The 21,461-nt window shown below is 37.4% G+C and overlaps 2 protein-coding genes and 1 pseudogene across 2 annotated transcripts; 2 read left to right on the forward strand and 1 right to left on the reverse strand.

Moving 5' to 3' along the window:
• Nucleotides 1-3,206: 3,206 nt before the first annotated feature.
• tomm40l (translocase of outer mitochondrial membrane 40 homolog, like) lies at nucleotides 3,207-10,332 on the forward strand. The gene is made up of 10 exons (XM_042506524.1): nucleotides 3,207-3,226; nucleotides 5,123-5,340; nucleotides 5,488-5,555; nucleotides 6,399-6,491; nucleotides 6,585-6,686; nucleotides 7,166-7,271; nucleotides 7,396-7,521; nucleotides 7,611-7,687; nucleotides 8,814-8,916; nucleotides 9,561-10,332. The coding sequence occupies exons 2-10, from the start codon at nucleotides 5,124-5,126 to the stop codon at nucleotides 9,698-9,700; spliced, it is 1,032 nt and encodes a 343-aa protein (XP_042362458.1). The 5' UTR covers nucleotides 3,207-3,226; nucleotide 5,123; the 3' UTR covers nucleotides 9,701-10,332.
• A 1,875-nt stretch (nucleotides 10,333-12,207) lies between these two features.
• LOC121957970 lies at nucleotides 12,208-14,167 on the reverse strand (annotated as a pseudogene).
• A 3,470-nt stretch (nucleotides 14,168-17,637) lies between these two features.
• LOC121958256 (apolipoprotein A-IV-like) lies at nucleotides 17,638-19,800 on the forward strand. The gene is made up of 4 exons (XM_042507141.1): nucleotides 17,638-17,682; nucleotides 17,770-17,817; nucleotides 17,919-18,075; nucleotides 19,064-19,800. Exons 2-4 carry the CDS (start codon nucleotides 17,778-17,780, stop codon nucleotides 19,641-19,643), a joined length of 777 nt encoding a protein of 258 aa, XP_042363075.1. The 5' UTR covers nucleotides 17,638-17,682; nucleotides 17,770-17,777; the 3' UTR covers nucleotides 19,644-19,800.
• Nucleotides 19,801-21,461: the final 1,661 nt, after the last annotated feature.

Genomic DNA, 21,461 nt, shown 5'->3' on the forward strand with positions numbered 1-21,461 from the left:
TGTGTTTTCGTTGACGGTAAACAATGTCTTAAATATCAGTATAGATGATGTCAGGGATGTGATTTTTTTTTTCTCCCCTTTTTCCATCTTCCTTTTGCACCAGGAGTTTTGTGGACGTAAATCTCATTTCTAATGACAAATTTCCACTTAATTTGTTATTTTTTTTTGATGTTTTATGTCCCCAATCACATCCCTGACAACCACTCCATGACCTCCTTTTTGACCGAAAGCAGATTACACATTTGTAGCTTGAACTAACAAAACTTTAGGATAGTTGTGGAATTTCTCATTCGTTTTTTGAAAGAGGTGACATTAAAAATACCTCCCGGTCATTAAATATTAGACATCATCCCAGACTCTTTTAAAGCACCCAGAACTCTTGAAAAAAAATGACCTTTTATCACAACTTTATTTGGCTTTTTGTAGCTGCAGCCACATGCTCTTTAGGCTGTAGTAACAGTTTTATCAAACACAATATAACTGATGACCGGAGCTGCAAACCTAATGTGTATCTGTCAGAAATTTAAACCTGAGTGGTCATAAAGGAGGTTATGCTGAATGCAGTTATGAATGTTGACTCTTATCAACTGGTGTCTCTGTGTGTGTGTGTGTGTGTGTGTGTGTGTGTGTGTGTGTGTGTCTTTGTGTCTTTGTGTCTTTGTGTGTGAGTGTGAGTGTGAGTGTGTCTTTGTGTGTGTGTGTGTGTGTGTGTGTGTGTGTGTGTCTTGTCTGTCTGTGTGTGAGCACACTCCTTTGGAGTCAGGAGTGCTGATGGGGGTGGGAGGGATGTTTGTCAAACTTGTTTAAAAGGATAACTGTTAAAAAAAAAAAAAAAATTATAACAGGTGAGGCTTTGGATGCAAAAAGGCAGTTTGGGGATTCTGCAAATTCTAAATTGGTGGAAATTTGAAGAAAAAATGTTTTAAAAAAGGCAACATGTTGATTTAAAACTAGTATTACTGGCTAAAGAGGGCCCTAATATTTCTACAGTGCGAAGCTAAATTGAATTGGAGCTCTAATTTGCTGCACTAATGTAGACTCACCCACGCTTTGGGCCGTTTCAGCCAAACTCAGCAGCAATGTTGCAGTAAGCTGAATCACAGCAGTATTTCCCTGCAGCGTGGAGAGAAAACAGTTGAATTGGTCTCAAATTTTGTTTTAATGTAACTGAGGACAAAGTTGCAACAGTATTTACTCTGGAGAGTAAGGAGAGATAATAACAGTATGATTATAAATTGGCTCGGGAAAAATCTTTATCCCCTTAAACACTGTTTTCTTTCCTTTAAAAACAAAAAAACAGAAAAACCTCTAGCAGTCACATTTCTTTTTATTTGTTTCATCTTCTCTGTACTGATTGGTACCTTCCTGCTTCTCCCAAAAACAATTTTCAGCCCCATGTTCAAGTGAATCATTTTGGAGTTGAGTTGTAATAACCTAAAACCAGACTCCATGTTTTGTGGATGTCTGTTTATTTTCCTCCCTCACTGTCCCATGATTCCCTTTGTCAGTCCATGAGATTAAAACTCCGTAATGATCAGATGTACCAGAAAAATGTCATTCTTGTTTTGTTTTCTTTCCTCACAAAATGCATCAAAGAGGCACGCAGTGTTTTCACCGACGTGCTGATAACTGTCCTCTACTGTTGTAACGTGGAAGTACATGCAGGGGTTAAAAATTCAATAAATTGAACTGAAATTAACGCTGTGTGGTGTTCTGTTTTATTCATTTGTCATGTGATTCATGTACATGATCTGGTCTTGAAGCAGTTACAGCAGCCTTGTCACATCTGTAATTATCTGAACAGAGAAGGATGCAGATATTTTGGGTTTTCCTTCAGTATGTGCAGGGTTACCGCTGATCCTTAAAAAGGCTGAAAAGGCATTGAATTAATCATTTTTAAAATGAAGTCTTTAAAAGTCTTACATCAGTCTTTCAAGTCTTAAAAATGCTAAGAAAAGTAAGCAGGTTTTATATATTCCTTTCTCTCTGATGTTGTATTGAAAAATCTTAAAGTAATAGGTAATATCTGTTTTTTTCCTTTATTTTACTGAATGTCTCTCACATTAACACCAAGTAACTTTTTTGTTGTAGTAAACAAAAATTGATGCCAAGTTGTGTTTTTGATTTAATTTTGATTATTGTAAAAAATTGTCCTAAATCTAACACCAAGTCTCATTACACACAGTTTAAAAATGTAAATATTAAGGCTTAAATTTAATTAAATAGTCTTAGTATTGATTTTGAGAAGTCTTAATTGACACAAGTATTTCTTTATCTAATTTAATTTATTCATCTTTTAATATATCTTTGAGTCGAGCTCTTCTGCATGCATCTGCATCCATATATATTAGTCTTTAATCAACTCTCTCTCTTGATATATATATATATATATATGTATATATATATATAAAATTTATTTATTTATTTAATTTAATAGGAGGGACATATCATGCCAAGTGGCTGATTGCCTGTTATGTCCATGTTTTGAAAGACAACACATTTCAAAGGTTTAAATACTTGCAAAAGGGACAAGAAAACTGATGGGTTTGAAGGGTTAAAGGGACCATATGATTAAATCCAATCTGAACATTTCACATATTTGACTTTGAATAACATTATTTATGAATATGCCTCATGTATGTACAATATAAAATACTGATTGTAAGTCAGTTATGTCACCTTGAACCGCAGGTGTGCACACTGGTTCCTCCTTACACTGTACAGTGAAAACATCTGGGCTCTTTGGCCCCTGAACGCTGCTGCTGTGTTTAACTGTGGCTGGATAAAGATAGAGGCGCTGTTGTGTGTCAGCTAAAAATAAACGTTTTGGGACGTTATGACTTTGTCTGCAGACCCTCGGGCTGTTATTTGACCTTGACGGTTTTCCTACATAACATTTTACTACACCGGCTCTGCTCTCTGCGGCCCGGCGAGGCTCTCCGCCAATCAGCAACCTCAGATTTAAAAAGCCCCGCCCCTCCGCATATACATTAGCCAATCGTGTTTGAGTAGAGGCATGATGTCATTGGCACTGAAAACGCCTTCGATTCGTCAGACACATAAAATTGCTGACAGGCGTTTGAGCCAATCATTACTCAGCCTTATGGTCCATCATCCAATCAGAATGCACTCTGAGAAAACAGGCGGGACCCAGCGGCATTCTCGTCTTCTTCTTTGGTGCCACCGGATTCAACTTCCGGCTGCATCGTCCTCTGGAAATCACAACGTGAGTAGCCGCCGTTAGCATCTGTTTTTTAAAACAAGACGTTTAACTAGAAATAAATGGGCACATGAGCTGTTTTTTCCAGCAGTCGAAGTCTCATAAAGCGCTCTTTGTTTTTCCTCCGGCAGCAGCAACCGCTTGTTTTAAACGCTGTCAGCTGCTGGTTGGACGCTAGCTAGCCTAGCTTAGCTAACTTTTTCACTCTGGTCTGTCGGTGAGGCAGATTTATTCAAAACATTAGAAACATCTGTCGAAATAAAACACTCAGCGGTCACTGTTTTCTTACTTCTCTCTGTTATATAACGTTATGGTTTCTTGTCATTAGTCAGCCGTTTAGCCGCTGCTGCTCTGACTTTCTATGAATGAACATGAGCTGTGTGAAAGGTTAAAGGGTTAATCCGCCGGTTACACACATGTACGTCAATTTACTCATAATAGGAGGTTTTACTCAGTCTGAGGCCTGTGCCTCAGCTTTATGTCTTCTTTTGCTCTGAGGAGAGGTTTTTTAAATTTATGAGCGAATAACCCCCATGATGTCATCAGGGTGGGTCTGGTGCTGCCTTCACCTGCTCCTCAGAAATATCACATTTCTGATGGCGTTTCCTCAGTTTAGTCGTCTGCGCTCAGTCATGTTTCTTATCCAAAGCTATTCTGTTCTGTGCCTTTTTAATGTTGTTTTTCTGTTTTTGTTCTGGGGGGTGGGTGGGCCAGGAAAGGGGGGGTTGGTTCATATATTTTGTTTTGGTTTTTTATGTTTTTAACTGTAAAGCACTTTGTGCTACATTTAATGTATGAAAAGTGCTCTATAAATAGAGTTTGGTTTGATTTTATTTGATGTTTACGAGTTAAAACTCCATGAACGGCCATCCAAAGTCATAATTACAAGTGGGAAATTTTGGTAATACTCAAGTTGCCAAGTTATGACGTTTGCGAGACGTTTCAGGGCAGTAGAAGTGTTGGGAAACATGGAAACGGTGTCAACAATTGACAGTAAAAAATTACATATTTTGTAATTTCCTTCCTAGTAGCTATCATTTACTTTTAGTAGTTGCACATTTTAGTATGTGCATCTATTAGCTGTAACAAGCAAGCAAACTTTTAACTATAAAGCATGCCAGGCAAGTATACTAACATTGATTGTAATCAGCGTGGATTTTATAACAATGGCGTTAAACCTTTTTGTAATCAAAAATTGATAGTTAGACTTGACATCATAATTTTAAAACGCTCCTTAAATTAACCAAACACTGGCTTTTGCCCTAATGGTAATGGATCGTTTAAAAATGTCAATTTAGGTATCTAAATATCCCCCTAACCAACCTAACCCTGATTACATTGTTGTATCATGAAATATGGTATTAATGTATTAATGCTAACATAGATTAAAAAAAATATATACACATATATAAAAATGTAAAATTTATTAAAGATATAAAATAAAATAACTCACAGAATATAAATAAACCAGAAACGGTTATCAACCTTTTGTTTAAATGCTGTTAACATTAAATGCAGCCCATCGTCTTTGTAGCCTCCCAGTTTACAACCTCAAAGCACATGAACACAAAGGAGTCAGAAGAACAACTTCTCATAACCTAGTTATTAATGTCAGTACATTTTTTCTTTTATATTGGCGACTGTAAAATTGGTCTTAAATTAAATAACAAGTGGCATTAAAATGTCTTAAAAAGTCATAAATCCAAATTGCCTTAAGCTGTAGGAGCCCTGGTAAAGTGTGACAGCCACTAATACCCTCAGATGTTCAATCTTAGCAGCTCTGAACATGTTGCTTGAATATTATCTCCTGTGTTGACGTACCTGCAGCCAAATTCTCTCTCTTGGTTTTAACTCCGTCACTCGCCCTCTCGCTTGTTTTCTCCCGTAACTTCTCTCTGTCAGGATGGGCAGTGTTTTGGCTGCCAGCTCCCCCAACCCTGCACCACCTGCCTCCGGCGGCGCTGCTGCTGCTCCTGGGTTGACGGTGCCGCCTGGCTTTGGGATGCCTCCGGTGTCCCCCGTTATACCCCCTGCCGGGGCCGCCTCGGGACAGGAGCAGGAGGCAGAAACACCTTTGCCTAACCCGGGTGCTTTTGATGAGTGTCATCGCAAGTGCAAAGGTAAATGGAGGTAACTGAAGAAGGTCATTTGAGTCAAGATTGAAGGAGTCACACTCTGTGAAATAATTTTCTAGCTCTTTACCCGTATTACCAGATTTCCCTCTGTGTCTTTTCTGCATCTAACTGCGTCCGTGTTTTTCCTCTCAGAGGTTTTCCCCATGCAGATGGAAGGCGTCAGGCTAGTTGTCAACAAGGGCCTTAGCAACCACTTCCAGGTCAGTTAAGTTTCTTTTTATATTAGAAATTTTTACAAACACAAATCAGCCCTGTTTACATGATCAACTCACAAACGTACCTACAAAATAAAGCCAGACTACATATTCAAAGTTTTTAGTTTGGAGAAAATCCGATGCACTCTCAGAAGTCTGATAATTGAGCGAGGCTACCAAATAAACTGATCTGCAATCAAAGAATCATTTTAAGCTCAGATATCAACCAAAACAAAGAGGAGAGAGCACATTAGATCAGTGTTTCTCTGCCGTGGCTTCCTTTTACACTTAGAGTTTATGAATTTCGAGGTCCTCCTGCTTGTATTTAAAGCTCAAACTGGTCTCAAACAAAGCTACATTGCTAACTTCCCAGTGAACCATTTACCTCCACAAACACTGCGATCGTCTGCTGCTGGTTTATCGGAGGTTCCCATCAACAGCCGAAAAAGAAAAACGGGGATGCAGCCTTCTTTAATTACACCCCAAAGCATCTAACACAAGCCAGCTCATTAAATATTTTTAAAAGACGCATCTGTCCACGCTAGTGTTTAATTAGCTCTGATTTTCTAAAACTTGTCTTTTTACCATTCAGATTTCTGCAATTCTTTTGAAATGTTTTATCTTAATTGATTTTATGAATTATTATCTCATGATTTTAAGCTCTCAGTTTTTGTTCTAAACTGTTTTTGAATATCTTTTAATGCTTAATTGCCTTGCTGGCCTGTTTTTACTGTCAAGTGTGTTGTGCTGCTTTTCTTGTGTAAAAAAGGTGCTATAAAAATGAAGATTATTATTATTATTAATGTTGTTTTTATTATCATTATTATTAATAGTGTAAATCTCCTACAGGTGAATCACACGGTGCTGCTGAGCACCATGGGAGACTCTACCTACAGGTTCGGTGCTACATATGTTGGAACAAAGCAGATGGGTCCAGCGGAGGTACACTGCGCCAAAGTCACCGTGTATCTCATCTGTGAGGCTTTTCTATATTCTCTATATATGAACCGTAAAATAAAAGCTCTTTATGTTCAGTTTTTTCCAGTCATGGTGGGAGACATGGACAACAGTGGCAGCCTCAACGCGCAGGTCATCCACCAGATCAGCAGCAGGATACGATCCAAACTGGCCTTCCAGGTAAAGATCAAACTATTTTTAATATAATATATATAATAGTAATATGTTTAATTGTATTTATTTTCTCTTCATTTCTTCACTTTGTACAATTTTTAATGGAGCTCGACCATTAAATCTGCCAGCCTGATTTTAGTTTATCACATAAATTGTATGAATGCATGTCTTGGCAGGAAATTACAATAAAGAAATGTGAAATATACTTAATCAACATCTGCGTGGTTACAAATTATGTCCACCAGAGGCCGCTGGAAAGTTTATTTTTAAAATGTAAACTCTCTCTTATCATATACATTGGTCACAGTTAGTAAATAGAAAATAATCAAGAAAAGGATCTTCTTAACCAAAAATGGTTACAGTATTTTATGTGTTGATGTGTCGTTGTCTTTTTTGTAAAGTTTCAAATAATGATAACAGTATTACCCTTAAAATCCACTAACAGTTCGACCATAATGTTAACTTTGTCGAAAATCTGTCCTCAGACACAACAGCACAAGTTTGTGAACTGGCAAGGAGACGCTGAGTTCAAGGGAGAAGATTTCACTGCAACGATCACACTTGGAAACCCAGACGTCCTCGTCGGCTCTGGTGGGTTTTCGGTCGCTATTTTGTCATCCGAAGACCAAAATTAAATTTTTTTGTATCCTTCGATTTTTGAGGATTTTTTAAACTTTTGTTCTGTACCTGAACATATCTTGTTTCCTCCTGTCAGGTATTGTTGTAACACACTACCTCCAGTCCATAACGTCGGCTCTGGCTCTGGGAGGGGAGCTGGTTTACCACCGCAGGCCGGGAGAGGAGGGCTCGGTGATGTCTTTAGTAGTCGGCAGATACACAGGTGAGACTCGAGTTATTGTCGGGCTTTGCGTCCATAATTTTTGTGTTTTTATTTGCTTAAACGAGCGTTGACCTAACGTCTCTGTGCAGGCAGTAACTACATCGCCACACTGACGCTCGGCTCGGCGGGAGCTCACGCTTCATACTATCACAAAGCCAACGATCAGGTAACTGCTGCCTCTGAAACGTTTGTTTTTGACTCTCGGGTAAAATTCACTGTAAAAAATTAGGAGCTTTTGTTTGTGATTTGGTTTGGATATGTAACATTTTTGTTAAAACATTTTTTTCCCTCTCCTGTGGAGATAGTTCTGGCTCATTATTATTTTGTGATCATTTTTTTATGCAGTGTGTTACTGTCATTTTGTTAACTTGGTTATTCAGCTCACACAGCATCTCAATCAATCAATCAAATGTTTATTTAGCAGCAAATCAAATGCAATTCGAAAGTGCTTTTACACTTTGATTGAAGAAACAAGAACAACATATGAAATAAGCAAAAATGGATCTTTAAAAGTAGAATAATTTTAAACCATAACATTTTGATCGTAACACACTGCATAAATAAACATAGGCTTTTAGTTTACATTTAAGAGTACCAATTTTTCCAGCTCCTCTCAGGCTGTTCCAGCGTTTTGGAGCATAATAATAATAATAATAATAAAATCACCAAATGTCTTAGTTCTTCTCTGTGGAGCAGCTAAAAAGACGAGCGGGACCTTCCTCGTTCAAAAGCTGAAATCATCTCTGAGATGTAGTCTGGTGTTAGGCCATGCAGGGCCTAAAACCTTATAAAAGAAATTTAAAATCAATGCGAAAACTAACAGGAAGCCAACGTAACATATTAAAACGGGTGTGTTGTGTGCTTTATCTTAATCAGAACTCGTGTTGCAGAATCCTGAATCATCTGTTGTGTCTGTTTGTCCAGATTTAGAGATCCCTCTTTGTTGCTTTTCCTGAGGTTTCCTCTGTTTATTTACTGTTAAAGGGTTTTTTTTGGGCAATGTTTTTTTTTAACTCACTAACTTTAGGGACAAAAGGTGCAGTGTGCTGTGCAGATTTTAAACCCCCCTGAGGCAGATTTGTGTCGCTACATAAATAAAAGTGACTTGACTTGGATGAGCAGGTTAGGTGACTTACAATTCCCAGAACTTTACAAAAACGTAGCCGCTTGTTCAGTTAAGGAAACCTGCTCACACTCACATGAAATGAATAAATGCTCTCTGATCCAGGTGTGTTTTTGCATGTTTCATAAATCTGCACTCATGATCTTGACTGTCTGCCGCTCTTCAACAGCTGCAGCTCGGCGTGGAGTTTGAGGCGAGCACCCGCATGCAGGACACCAGTGTGTCGTTCGGCTACCAGCTAGACGTGCCTAAAGCTAACTTACTGTTTAAAGGTACGATGTGTAAACTCGCTTTTACAGGGGTTTTACTCTTAGATATGCATTCATCACCACAGTGATTAGTGCTTACCTTTTTTTTTTTTTTACCAGCACAATTTTTTATGTAGCTACAGATAACAGACAAATCCTAAAGGCTGTCGTTGTTTAATCTTTAGGTTGATGGAGGTTAAAATTTAACAACAGACGACTGAAGATATTTTGTCCTGGTTGTGTTTAAGCATCCAGGCAAATATTACAGTCAAGAGTCAGTAATATGTGTCAGCATTTTTATGTGTTTTAAATTTGAAATTGCCAGTTTTAGAAGAAAATTCTCAGCAAAAGGTTGTTACATTACAACAGAAAAATGGCCCATAAATACTAATTTTTGTGGGGTTTTTTCTTTCTTTTTTGGAGTTGTTGGAGTTTTTTTTCTTTGTCTCTCTTCTGCACATCTGTGGGGAGCGATGGGAGGAGGTGGATAATGTCCCTTTTTTTTTAGTCACCTCAATGCTATTTTTTTTTTTTTTAAGAAAAAGATTTTAAATATATATTTTTTTAAAATCACTTTTTATTATACACAGGACAGTGCACAGGAACGCATATATACATACACATGTTTCTGTTACACTGCATATAATCGAATTTTCTGTCTCCTCCAGGTTCGGTGGACAGTAACTGGGTAGTCGGTGCAACGTTAGAAAAGAAGCTGCTCCCGCTGCCGCTCTCTCTGGTCCTCTGCACCTTCCTCAACCACCGCAAGAACAAGTTCCAGTGCGGTTTTGGCGTCACCATCGGTTAAACTTGACTCAGCGGCGGGTTATTCACCTGCAGACGACTTCACAGAAAGGACAGACTCACTATGGAACGAGCAGACTATGCCATGTACAACACTGTGTGTCCCGTCACGTCAGTCCGTCGCTCGATTCGACCATCGTCATGTTATTGGTTTCATCAAATGTGGTGAACGCCGGTAATAATGTAAAACTAACACACGTAAGATTAATGGGCTGAACGATCAGAAGTGAAACGAATAACGTGACTGGTCAGGGATTTATTGACTGTGGACTCTCGACACAAACCAGTAGACAGACGTTACTCTTTAAGAGACATTTCAGAATTACAGAGCTCTTTGTTTTTGTCACTGAGTTCAGTGCCTGTCGCTCCATTTTCAAATTTTATTCTTTGTTTTTTTTACTGTAAAGTCCGTCTTTGGTGTGCATCGAATGAAATAGTTGTTTGCTTGTTACGGGTGATTTATCGGTTACAGACGAGTTTACCAGCTGCAGGAGGAAGTGTGCTGTACTGCATGTCGCGTTCACAACTCCATCACCTGTTTTGTTGCCTTTTTATGTTAAATACATATGGAACAGTATATATATGACCTGTATATACCTCTTGGAGACTGATAAATACCATTTCTTACAAAAAAACCCTGCACGTCTTTGGTCGTTTTCTTGTGTGAGTTCATACACATTTTATAAGGAGGCTCAAGTGAACCCAGATATCCTCTCAAAGCCTCAGAACATGAAAATTAAACTACACAAAACTGTCGAATAAGTACAATTTAATTTACACAAATGGGATGTCAGTATGGCAGACATAAGGGGCATGGTGATTTTTTTTTTTTTTTTGCAGGCAATATTGGCCAGTTTCTCTTATGTGTGAGTTATCGCTTAAGTTGTTTTTTTTTTGCTTAATAATTTACTATTTTATTACCCAGCCTCTCTCATGCATCTCATTAAAAAGTCTTAAAAAGCATTGAATTTATAAAATAAAATAAATTAAAATAAAGCCCTAATGTGTATTCAAATGTCTTAAATCAGTCTTTCAAAAGTCTTAAAAATACAAAAACATCGAAGAAGGATTTTATGATTTTTTTTTTACGTTTCATGGTAAAAACTCAAAATAATTAGTTACATGTTTTTTTTATAAAAAAAATAATTACTTAAACTCTCTTCTTAACCTCTTCATGATGGCTATTGAAGCATATAATATGTTATAATCCCACAAACAAAGTGAGACACACAAAATCAGTAATAAAAATCACCAATAAATGCTTTGTATTTACAATGAACATTTGAACAAAATTGTTCATGGGATTTAATATTTTCATTTTGGTTATTGGGAAATTGTTCTTAAATTTCATCTCGAGTATTAAAAAGTATTAAAAAGTATTAAATTCAATATGCCTTTGGATGTAGGAACCCTGTCATATCACCCCCACGAACTTTCAAAATTTGCTCATGACAGTTGCAGTTTTGTTAGCGAGCACAAATAGACTTCCTCTTTTTCTTGAAGGCTTATTGTTTGTTTTTGCAATTTCTGTAAAATGTAGGCATAAAAAAACTCACAGTGTGAGTAACACTCAGAGTTATTGCTTTGCAAGTACAAGTACGTCTCGAGTCTTTGCACTCAAGTCCAAAGTCAATTCAGACAATTCCAAGTCAAGCCACAAGTTTAAAAAAATGAATTTCGTGTCCTTAACAAGTCAAAATGCGCTCTTCACAAATGTAATACCATTTTGTTTAATGTATCACAATTACATAAAAAATGTGTTAAAAACTTTGTTAGTATATAGCAGTTTTACCCACAGCAGAATGAATTCTGTGTGTTTCCGTCTTGTAGTTATCTTGTATGGATTTATTGGTATTAAAGTTCAAAACTTTTTAAAATTTTTCAAATCGAAACCACGACAATTTTTGGGCCGAGTCATGAGACGACACTGTGACTCTCACTTATTGTAATAAAACTTTATTGTTTGATTGTACAACCACCATAAAGAAGTTCTTTGTGTGAATCATCTTTATTACATGTTAAACCCTTTGAAACCTGGATCGACACTTTTCTTGTGCTGCTCTAAGACGTATTTATTTGCAACTGAGCTTTTCTTCAAAGATATGGGGAAAAAAGGCAATGGGCAACTTGGTATAAAATGTCCTGCTAATTGCAAGAAATTAGTAATTAGACAATGATTTAAAAAACGGTAGAGACAAATGTCCAGAAAATTATAATATTTATGATAATTATATATTGAAAATTATGTCACGGAATTATTATTATTTTTAAGCACCTTTTAAAGTAGTTTCCTTGATTTTTTTTTTGTTTTTCACTTCCATTTTCTTTTTTTTTTGTATGTGTGCTATTTTTCAGGTATTTTTCTTTCTTTTTTTTTTTTAATTTGTTTTTTTTTACTAATCTCTTGCTAATTTCAGGATTATGGTCATTGCCCTTTTCCATGTTTTTGAAATAAATCAAGCCAATTTGCTCAGATTTCAAAGAGTTAATTACGACACTGAGAGTGTGAACTCGATTGTTAAATTCTTTATTTAGTAAAATACACACTGGGTGATGTTAAAATAAATATTTGTTGTGTGGAGGCTGATAGGAGTCGTGTTCACTGGGTCTTGGCGATGAAAGACTCCCACAGGACGGCCAGCTGAGCCTGCAGGTCCTGAGCGGTGGCGTCCAGCTTGGCCTTCAGCTCCTCTCCTGTCTGAGCCAGGTTCTCCTGGATCTCCTGGGTTTTCTGGGCCAGCCCGGTCTCAAAGCTCTGCGCCAGGGGGATCATGCTCCTCTGAAACTCCTCCACGCTCTGCTCCATCTTCTGCCTCATCTCCTCGGTGTAAGGGGTCATCTGGGCCTGCAGGTCGGTGGTGCTCTTATCCAGCTGCTCCTTCAGCTCGTTGGTCTTCGTCAGCAGGGCGCCTTCAGGGCCTCGGGGTTCATGGCCTGAGCGTAGGGGGTCGCCTCCTTCTTCAGCTCCTCCATCTGCCTCTGGATGTTTGCCACTATCTCCTCGACGTTGGCGGTGGAGGCGCTCACGTCTTTCTCCAGACGAGCCCTCAGCTGCTCGACCTCCTGGTTGAACTGAGTCGTGAACTGCTCGGTCAGAGGAGCCACCCGAGCCTGCAGAGAGGCGACGTACTCATTCACCGCGTGGTGCTCTCAGAGATCTTGGCACTGACAGAAAATAGAAAACAGTTATTGAAAAGAGACAAAAAGTGTTTTTCTAATGTCTTTTTCTTTTTTTTTAAATTAGCTTATTTCATTTCTTCCATCAAGCATATGTACAAATGAACAAACAAGAAGTAGGATCCAGCAAAAAAAAAACATAAGAACAAAAAAAACATGCAGGACAAACTATAAACATATATATATATATATATAGTGTGTTGTGTGTGTGTGTGTGTGTGTGTGTGTGTTTAGGTTTCTTTCGAGTCTATTTACACATATGAATGTAATATTTCCCATAGAAAACAAATTAATTCCAAATAAATATTGACTATCAAGTCCATTTTTGGACTGATTAATAAGTGCTGTTTATTTTATTTATTGTGAACTGTTTTTTAAACCTTTATTTTAGGATTTTCATCATAGAACAAATGCTGAATATACATGACTAAAACATCTAAGCCATGAAATTCTTTACAAACAGAAAAATGTCCACGAATTCCAGCATAAACATTAAAATAAAATATATATATGCAGCAACAAAGGATTTACAGTCCTTTTTTAACATACAAAAATATTAAGTCTTTTTTTCCTGGCTGACCCCTTGAGCTAGTCCATGTTTATTTCCACATTTCAAAATAATTTAACGAAAAGGCATTCATAAGATAAATGACAAATACTAGATGTCATTATTATATCTCTAAATTTAGGGATTACCTGGTTTGCATGTTAAATTAAATGTGTGATTTTAAAGGAGACTTCTTTAATTTTGTTATTGACACAATAATTGTATTTTTCTAATGTCATCAAACATCTTTTTTAGCTCTTACTTCACTTCCTGTCCCATCTGAGACTCTCTGATCTGCTTCAGGGAGTCCTCGGCGGTTTGTGTCGCTTTAGCAACGTAGTCCCAGAAAGCATTTTTCACCAGCTCCAGATCGCTCTTGGGCGGCTCCTGCCACAAGATGTTGGCGTTGCAAACTGCAGATAAAACAGCCAGTTTAATAAAACCCAAACATCTGTTCACCCAGTGGTGGTTTACATTTATTTGAAGAAAAAAAATCACTCACCAGAGAAAAGTGCGAGAACCACAAGTACCTTCATGATTGAATTTGTCTGTTGAATAAAGAAAATAAACATGTAAAAATATATATATATTGTCACACTTCAACTGGTCATGGTGATAAGATAATAACTTAAAATATATACAGTATATGTATACCTTACAGAGGCAGCTTGTCTCTTCTTTGCTCTGAGTCTGACTGTTTTGCAGATGTCTGATCATCACTTTTATAGTCATATTGAAGGCTAAAGTCCTTCTTTGGTTGCCCTGCTGGACAGTTTGTTGTCCCTGCTGCCACTCCACGTCAGATTTCAGTGTCATTGCCTTGTTTAGTCTATGATTCTCTGGCATCTGGATGGTTTGATATCACTAAATCAGCATTGTGTGAAGTAATTACACAGTAGGTGGTGGGCAAAAGGCTCTTGTTGCAGTTAAAAATAGCAAAACATATACAGAAGATTTCACTTCAAGTTGCAGTAACTGATTTTTTGGCATCTTGGGAGAAATGCAAACATAAAAATGATATAATGACACACTGTCACCTGTTAGCAAACAGTGTCTTATTTACTCATCTGGCAGTGACGGAGCAACATCATCACACTAGAGTCCTGTTTATGTTCTCCTGATGAAGTTCAAAAGTCACTCTTGTTTTAACTTTGTTTTGGTCTAAACAAACTCCTAAATGTAGAGTCCCCCAGAAACGAGTCCTAAAACCTGGAAATCAGTCACAGTTTCAGCACTCTCACTTTCCTCGTCTCAAAGTCAATGTTTTTTTAAACAAATCTGAAGTAAGCTTCAGGTTAACATGAGCTGTAAACTTTGAAGCTTTGTGTTTTTAAAAAGGCGGTCGCTTACAAGTGGCAAAATGAGCAACAGAGCGCCATCACGCTGAGCCGCACCGAACACGGCTTTACAGCTTTGTTGTGGCGCGGACGTTGAATTATGCGACCGTTGTGTAGTTTGTTTAAAGTCTAATGTCAGTTTTTTACTTCTGGCCATTGTATTAAAAAATCCTAAAAGTGGAGTTCATATGTGATGATTATTTTGCTGAAAATGTTGGTTTGCTGCAAATCTTATTTTCTGCAATAATCCATAACCCAATGGAAAAATCCCATTGGCGTTTTGATGCGGTAACCACGGTGAAGTTAACTCTGTGTCGGCCAAAAAAAAATCATCATTCTTTGGGGCGCTCTGTGGGGATTGGCTCTGTTTTGGAGCCAGCCCCAAGTGGTATGTCGATGAACTTCAGTATTTTGCACTTTTGCATTGGCTTAATTTCTCAATGTCAAGGACGATAATTCTCTCTGGATTTGTCACGACATTTTTCATAACATTACACACAGTCATTTGGCCCTACGTTAATATAAAAATATTGAGCAGCACAGCTTTAAGTAAAACTGCATAAGTATTTACTGTTAGAGAGGTAACACAAAAAAGTGTTTCTGATACCGTGGCTCAATATTGGTCATTACATTACTGTGGCTCCTTGTACAGTTCAAGGTTGATTACTGGCTTACTTTTTAGTTGTATGGATAAGAGTTCAAACTGTAAAATAAGTTTTCTGCTCATACCTCTAAGACAAATTACATGTCATTTTCATTAGCTACAACAATACAGCTCCAGAGATACAGTCTTTAAAGTAAACTGAAATGAATGTCAACATTTTCTTAAGTGAAAATGGTGTATTTTGGAAGTTGTAGAGCAAAAACACTTTGTGAGGCAGAGAAGAAAAGAAAACACATTTTTTCATTTTAGATATCTCCTCTTCAATTATGCAACCTGTGATGAAAACAGTATTGATTATCTCCAGAGTGGGACATCTACGTGGCCTGATAATGTTCTTTGTGCGTCATATGAAAACAGCTGGATGTTTATCAGTAGTTTCATCTGAGAGGAGGAAGACTTTAGCTCAGTAAAGATAATCTGCAGGTCAGATGACACAACTGGATCAAAGTCCTGCTCACATTTCACTGACCTATAAAACCTCAAAACTTTGTCTACAGTTTGGGGACATTCAAATCGATCAATATGTGCTTCTTAAATACTGAAGTAATCAACTGAAACAATGCAGTTTTTGTACTGTGAGTCACAAAAGAGTTAAATAGTAACCTCACTGTCTTATCTGCTGACATGACTCACTCATGAGTCACTGTTTAGAGGCTACATGTTACATATGAGTGACCCAAATTAAGTGTTTTTACACCAATTACAAGTAATTTAATGGGATTATAATCCTATTTTATATAGGCCTACTAAATGACGTGCTTTTTTAAATTAATTTATTTTTTATTTAAAAACCTCAGTAGTGTGGCTGCCAATGTCACCACTTTGGTCCCGACAGAAACATCTCAACATCCTCCTGACAGACTTGAAATTACGTGCAGATATTTGTGATCCCAGAAGATGAATTCTTGCTAACAACATTTCCATTAGCCTTTAGCTATACTTTGTTTTTAGTGCTAATTAGCAAATGTTAGCATGTAAACACGTTAAACTAAAATGTACAAATTGATCAGAATTATATATTACTAGCATCAGCATGTTAATATTGTAATTTTGAGCATGTTAGCATGCTAAAACGCCAAACTAAACCCGATGAACTTGGTAAACATTGTATCTGCTAAATATTAGCACGTCAGCAGTCATTATAATCCTGTTAGCATGCTAACAGGCTAAACAAAAAATTATGAATTTGGTAAACATTGTGTAGCACACCTGTTTAATATCATTTAGCATTGACATTGTGAATGTTAGCATGTTAACACACTAAACTAAAATTGAACTTGATGAACACATAAAATATGTATGGTGAACAGCATACCTGCTAACAATTAGCATGTTAGCATTGTCATTGTAAGCATGTTAGCATGCTAACACACTAACAAGATACTCTACCTGCTAGACATTAGCATGTCATTGTTAACATGTTTGCATACTAAAATGCTAAACTTAAACTAGCTCTAGAGGCCCCATACTATTATATTATATTAATACATGCATTTATTTATTTTCTCCTTTATTTTATTTTATTGGATATTTGTTAATTTGTTAATCTTTTTATTGTTATTTGTTTTACCAATTTTCCTACAGGAATATTCATCTGTGGATTATTCTATTCTATTCAACCTCAAGCCTGTCACAAAATGATGATGTTATAATTTAAAAATAACTCGTTGTTTAAAAAAATCTGATGATTTGTACCTGCTACACATCAAATTCACTCTCATAGAGGTTCCTTTTCATGTTATATTATTATTGCCAATTAGTGATTTGATTTTTTTCTTTAAATCAAGGTATTGATTGTTAATTTAAGCCTCAATTTTTTTGGCTCCAGTCTCTAACAACAGTGTATTTGTCATCTTAAACACATGAAATAATATGTTTTCTCAGAGCTAGGGCTTTTTTTAAATTTTAATTTGAGTCAGATATAGGCTACAGATTGGAAATTTAAACATTTGTTTAAACTTTATTAGTTTTTCTGATAATAGATATTACATCAATTACAAAAAAACCAAAAAAATCCTGCTCTGAAATCTGTCGTAAAGATATATAATGACATTTAGCCTACATGGGATTTTATCAGACGGTGGTGATGTCGTCTCTGACACACTGTTAACATTGTTACTGTGATGTGGCAGCAGCATTGACAGCACGGCACTCAGCGTTGGACTTTACTCCAGTGTTTCCTCCATACGACTCCAGTGCCTATATAAACTGACCCGTGAGCTGTGCAGACCACACTCTGAATAAAGCTTCTCCAAGCTCAGGTGAGACACCACTGCCAGGATTTCAACTTTTCAGGTTACGATTTGTAGAAATACCACAGAGAGCTAACTTTTCATGTATCTTTTCAGCTGCAGTCATGAAGTTCCTCGTGGTGCTTGCCCTTGCTGTTTTCACCGGTAAGAAAGTTTTGTAATTTTGCTGAAAATCAACAGAATTTAGGTTAGAAGAAGACATACACAGCAGAAATATGTGATAATAAATGCTTTTGTTTTCTCAGCTGGTTGCAATGCCAACGTTGTGTGGCAAACCCGGCCCAAGCAGCAGCAGGTCGACATGGTGAAAGATGCTTTCTGGGACTATGTTGCCAAGGCAACCACGACTGCAGAGGACTCCCTGAAGCAGATCAGACAGTCTGAGCTGGGAAGGGAAGTCAAGTAAGTAACCACAAAATGATGAGGATGCCTTTACTAAAACATTTGAAACCTGTTTTCAATTTTCTTGTGATACGTTCAGACACCTTTCAAAAGCTTTTTAACCCTCTGAAAGCTAAACAGATTGATTTGATTTATTTCCAAAAACACAGGGAAAAGGGAACTGAGTATCTTGGCAAAAATGTCCCAGAAAGTGCAAGAAATTAGTAAAAGGTGACAAGAAAATGACCTGAAACAAACAAACAAACAAACAAAAAACTAGGGGAGAATTTCCAGAAATCTACATCAGTAGTTACAATAACTATGTATTTAAAAAATATACCACTCAAAATTTAGATTATTATTATTATTATTATTTGGTTTGGTTTTTTACTTTTTTTCTTTGCTTATATTCAGGTAATTTTCTTGTAACTTTTAAATAATTTCTGGCATTTTTACCCACCATACTCTGTTCATTGATTTTTTTTTTTTAAAAAAGTAGGACAGTTAAAGACAGTTTAAAAGAAAAAAACAAAAAAACACAGTAATAATTGGTCAGTCCATTACAGATTAAACAAAAGTGTCAGTGGCAAGTGAAATAAAAACAAAGCAAAACAAAACCGAGACAGGACAAAGACAAGAAAAATACTACAAATCAAATCAGTAACCAGACCAAGAAAAAACATACATTAAAAAAAAAAAAACAGAAAAATATGTTAATATATGTGTACAATGATAAAAGTATCAAAATACATTAAAATATAATATATTAGTTGTTGGTCAGACAAGTGCTTATCACATCACAGTTTAATGTCCCTTAAATGGCTACTTTTTGGTCCATGTCTTTAAGTTACTCGCTACTTTCTCTCCATGTTTTAGAAAAAAATCAAACCAATTTGCTCAGCATTTAAAGGGTTAAAATCTTAAACTTTTTTCTTGTAAGTTTTACCTCAGAAAAGATTCAGAGGCAACTAGAGTTTTTCACGACTTCTTTCTGTTTGTGTCTCTGCAGCACCCTGATCTCCGAGAGCACCGGCGCCGTCAACAAGCTCGCCGACGCTCTCCGTACTCAGGTGGCTCCTCTGACCCAGAACCTCATGACCAAGTTTACCCAGGAGGCCGAGCAGCTTAAGACCCGTCTGGAGAAAGATCTGTCCGCTTTGGGAACCAGCCTGCAGCCATACGCCCAGGAGCTGGTCGCTGACCTCCAGAAGCAGGTGGAGGCTCTGAAGAGGGACGCGAAACCCTACGCTCAGACCATGGACGCCGAGGCCCTGAAGGCCGTCCTGCAGCAGAAGAGCAACGAGCTGCGAGCGAAGTTTGATAAGAGCGTGAGCGAGCTGCAGGCCCAGATGGTCCCTTACACCGACGAGATCAAGGAGAAGATGGAGCAGAGCCTGGAGGAGTTTCAGAGGAGCATGATCCCCATGGCCGAGAACTTCCAGACCCAGCTGACCCAGAAAACCCAGGAGATCCAGCAGAACCTGGCCCCATATGGCGAGGAGGTGAGGTCCAAGCTGGACGCCGACGTGCAGATCCTGAAGAGGCAGCTGAACGCTCTGTGGCAGTCCTTCACTAAGATGGCCCAGTAAACGGACTCACATCTACCTCAGTTTTTCCTCTTTTAAATCAGAGAGGTGTGGGACAGATAAAAAGTGCAATACCTCATTTTCTACGTTTTTATGTTGATGAAAGGAATAATGTCAGTATTACTGAAATTGTGTTACAGTTTACAACTATAAGATTTCATCTGCAACAAACCAATAAACACGTTTAAAGTATTTTGTGTTTCTTTGTATTGTAAAAAAAAACAACAACTATAAAATCACAGTTACATATTTTAAAATTTTTCACAAATATATATGTAGGCACGTTTATGTAACTCTTAAAAGGAGAGTGTACTCCAAAATCAAAAATACAAATTTTTCCTCTTACCTGTTGTGCGCTAAGATAAGTCTGCCTTCTCTCATATATAATGGAACTAGATGGTACTATTGTGGAGCTCAAAGCACCAAAAAAATATATCTGAAAAACTCAACAGCGATGTCTTATTCCAGAAATCATGACCTGGATACTCAAGGTAATCCACAGACCCTGCTGTGAGCAGTTTCATGAAGGAACTATTTTCTCTCTCCCAAACTACACCCGCCAACCGAATTATTGCACAAAAGGAGGCGTGCATCAGCTGTCAGCTCAGCTAACACCACAGGACAAGCTCACGGTACAGCTCAGCAGAAGAGGACGCCATTCATGTTTGCAAGTTGTCATGAGCCTCTTGTCCGTGAGTAGATGCACGCTTCCTTCTGCGCGGTGATACGTTTGGTGGATGCAGTTTGGTATAAAGTTCTTAAACAAATGCTCGTCCTGCTGTGTGGGGTTTGCATGTTAGCATGGGTTTTCTCTGTGTTCGTCCCTCAATCCAAAAACATGCAGGTTACTTGTTGACTCTAAATTACCTGTGGGTGTGAATGTGAGCATGAATGGTTGTCAGCCCTGTGATAGTCAACCTGTTTAGCCCCTCTGGACTTTTACAACAGGGGTGTCCAAAACTTTTTGAACAGGGGCCAGATTAGAGCGGCTTCTTGCATTAAATGGATCCTATCGCCTTTTTTTCTTTAATCATACAAATGAGACAAACACAACTGTTACCTGAAAAAGTATTCAACTTTAAATCACTCGTGGTCAACTTTATGCTTCTTGTCTGAGTCCGTGTCTGCTACCCAACAGGAAATGTCCTCTGTTACTGAGCAATAGACATATAAATGTCATCTTCAAGCTTTAGCCCTGTTATAGACCAGGATTTTAGACCATATTTTAAAATAACAATTAAATGTATTAAAAATACATAAAAACCTGAAAATAAATAACAAAGCACTGCATAGCCTCACATATATTAATGAAAGTTTATTTTGTTGTCACATACACAGATTCTGTTTACTCTTTTATTTGGGCTAAAACTACTAAACTTTCATGATTCAACCTTGAATAACAAATAGACGTATAATATGAAACACATTAGTTGTGTAGTTTCTACTTGGTGCATGTCTAAAAAATACACTAGTTCTGCCATCGTGAGGTGAACAAAATAAATAAATAAGTAAACTGAGTGGCAGGCCACATGTAATATATTTTGAAAAACAAGCTGCGGGCCGTTTAAAATTAATCCACATGCCACAATTGTCCCCCAGGTTGGACTTTGGACATGATTGCCTTTAGGAGGATGAGCTTTGATAGGAAATAAATGGAAGTTAGGATCCACTGACTTTGTCAAAAAAAAAAGGAAAAACATTTTACTTGTACATAAATTCACAGAAAACACTCAAATATTGCCCACAATTCTTGTGTTGGTTGTTAATGTGTTTAATGCTTCATGTCTGTTTATATTTCCGTCAACATTGAGGACAAAGTAC

The sequence above is a fragment of the Plectropomus leopardus genome, chromosome 18, assembly GCF_008729295.1.
Source record: "Plectropomus leopardus isolate mb chromosome 18, YSFRI_Pleo_2.0, whole genome shotgun sequence".
NCBI classification, from domain to species: domain Eukaryota; kingdom Metazoa; phylum Chordata; class Actinopteri; order Perciformes; family Serranidae; genus Plectropomus; species Plectropomus leopardus.

What these genes read in the sequence shown, in the direction of transcription:
- LOC121958256 (XM_042507141.1), top strand. Translation starts at nt 17,778, where the DNA reads ATGAAGTTCCTCGTGGTGCTTGCCCTTGCTGTTTTCACCG. An exon ending in TGCCCTTGCTGTTTTCACCG is followed by an intron (nt 17,818 to 17,918) that starts GTAAGAAAGTTT and finishes TTGTTTTCTCAG; the next exon opens with CTGGTTGCAATGCCAACGTT. An exon ending in GAGCTGGGAAGGGAAGTCAA is followed by an intron (nt 18,076 to 19,063) that starts GTAAGTAACCAC and finishes GTGTCTCTGCAG; the next exon opens with CACCCTGATCTCCGAGAGCA.
- tomm40l (XM_042506524.1), top strand. Translation starts at nt 5,124, where the DNA reads ATGGGCAGTGTTTTGGCTGCCAGCTCCCCCAACCCTGCACCACCTGCC. An exon ending in AGTAGTCGGCAGATACACAG is followed by an intron (nt 7,522 to 7,610) that starts GTGAGACTCGAG and finishes GTCTCTGTGCAG; the next exon opens with GCAGTAACTACATCGCCACA. An exon ending in AGCTAACTTACTGTTTAAAG is followed by an intron (nt 8,917 to 9,560) that starts GTACGATGTGTA and finishes TGTCTCCTCCAG; the next exon opens with GTTCGGTGGACAGTAACTGG.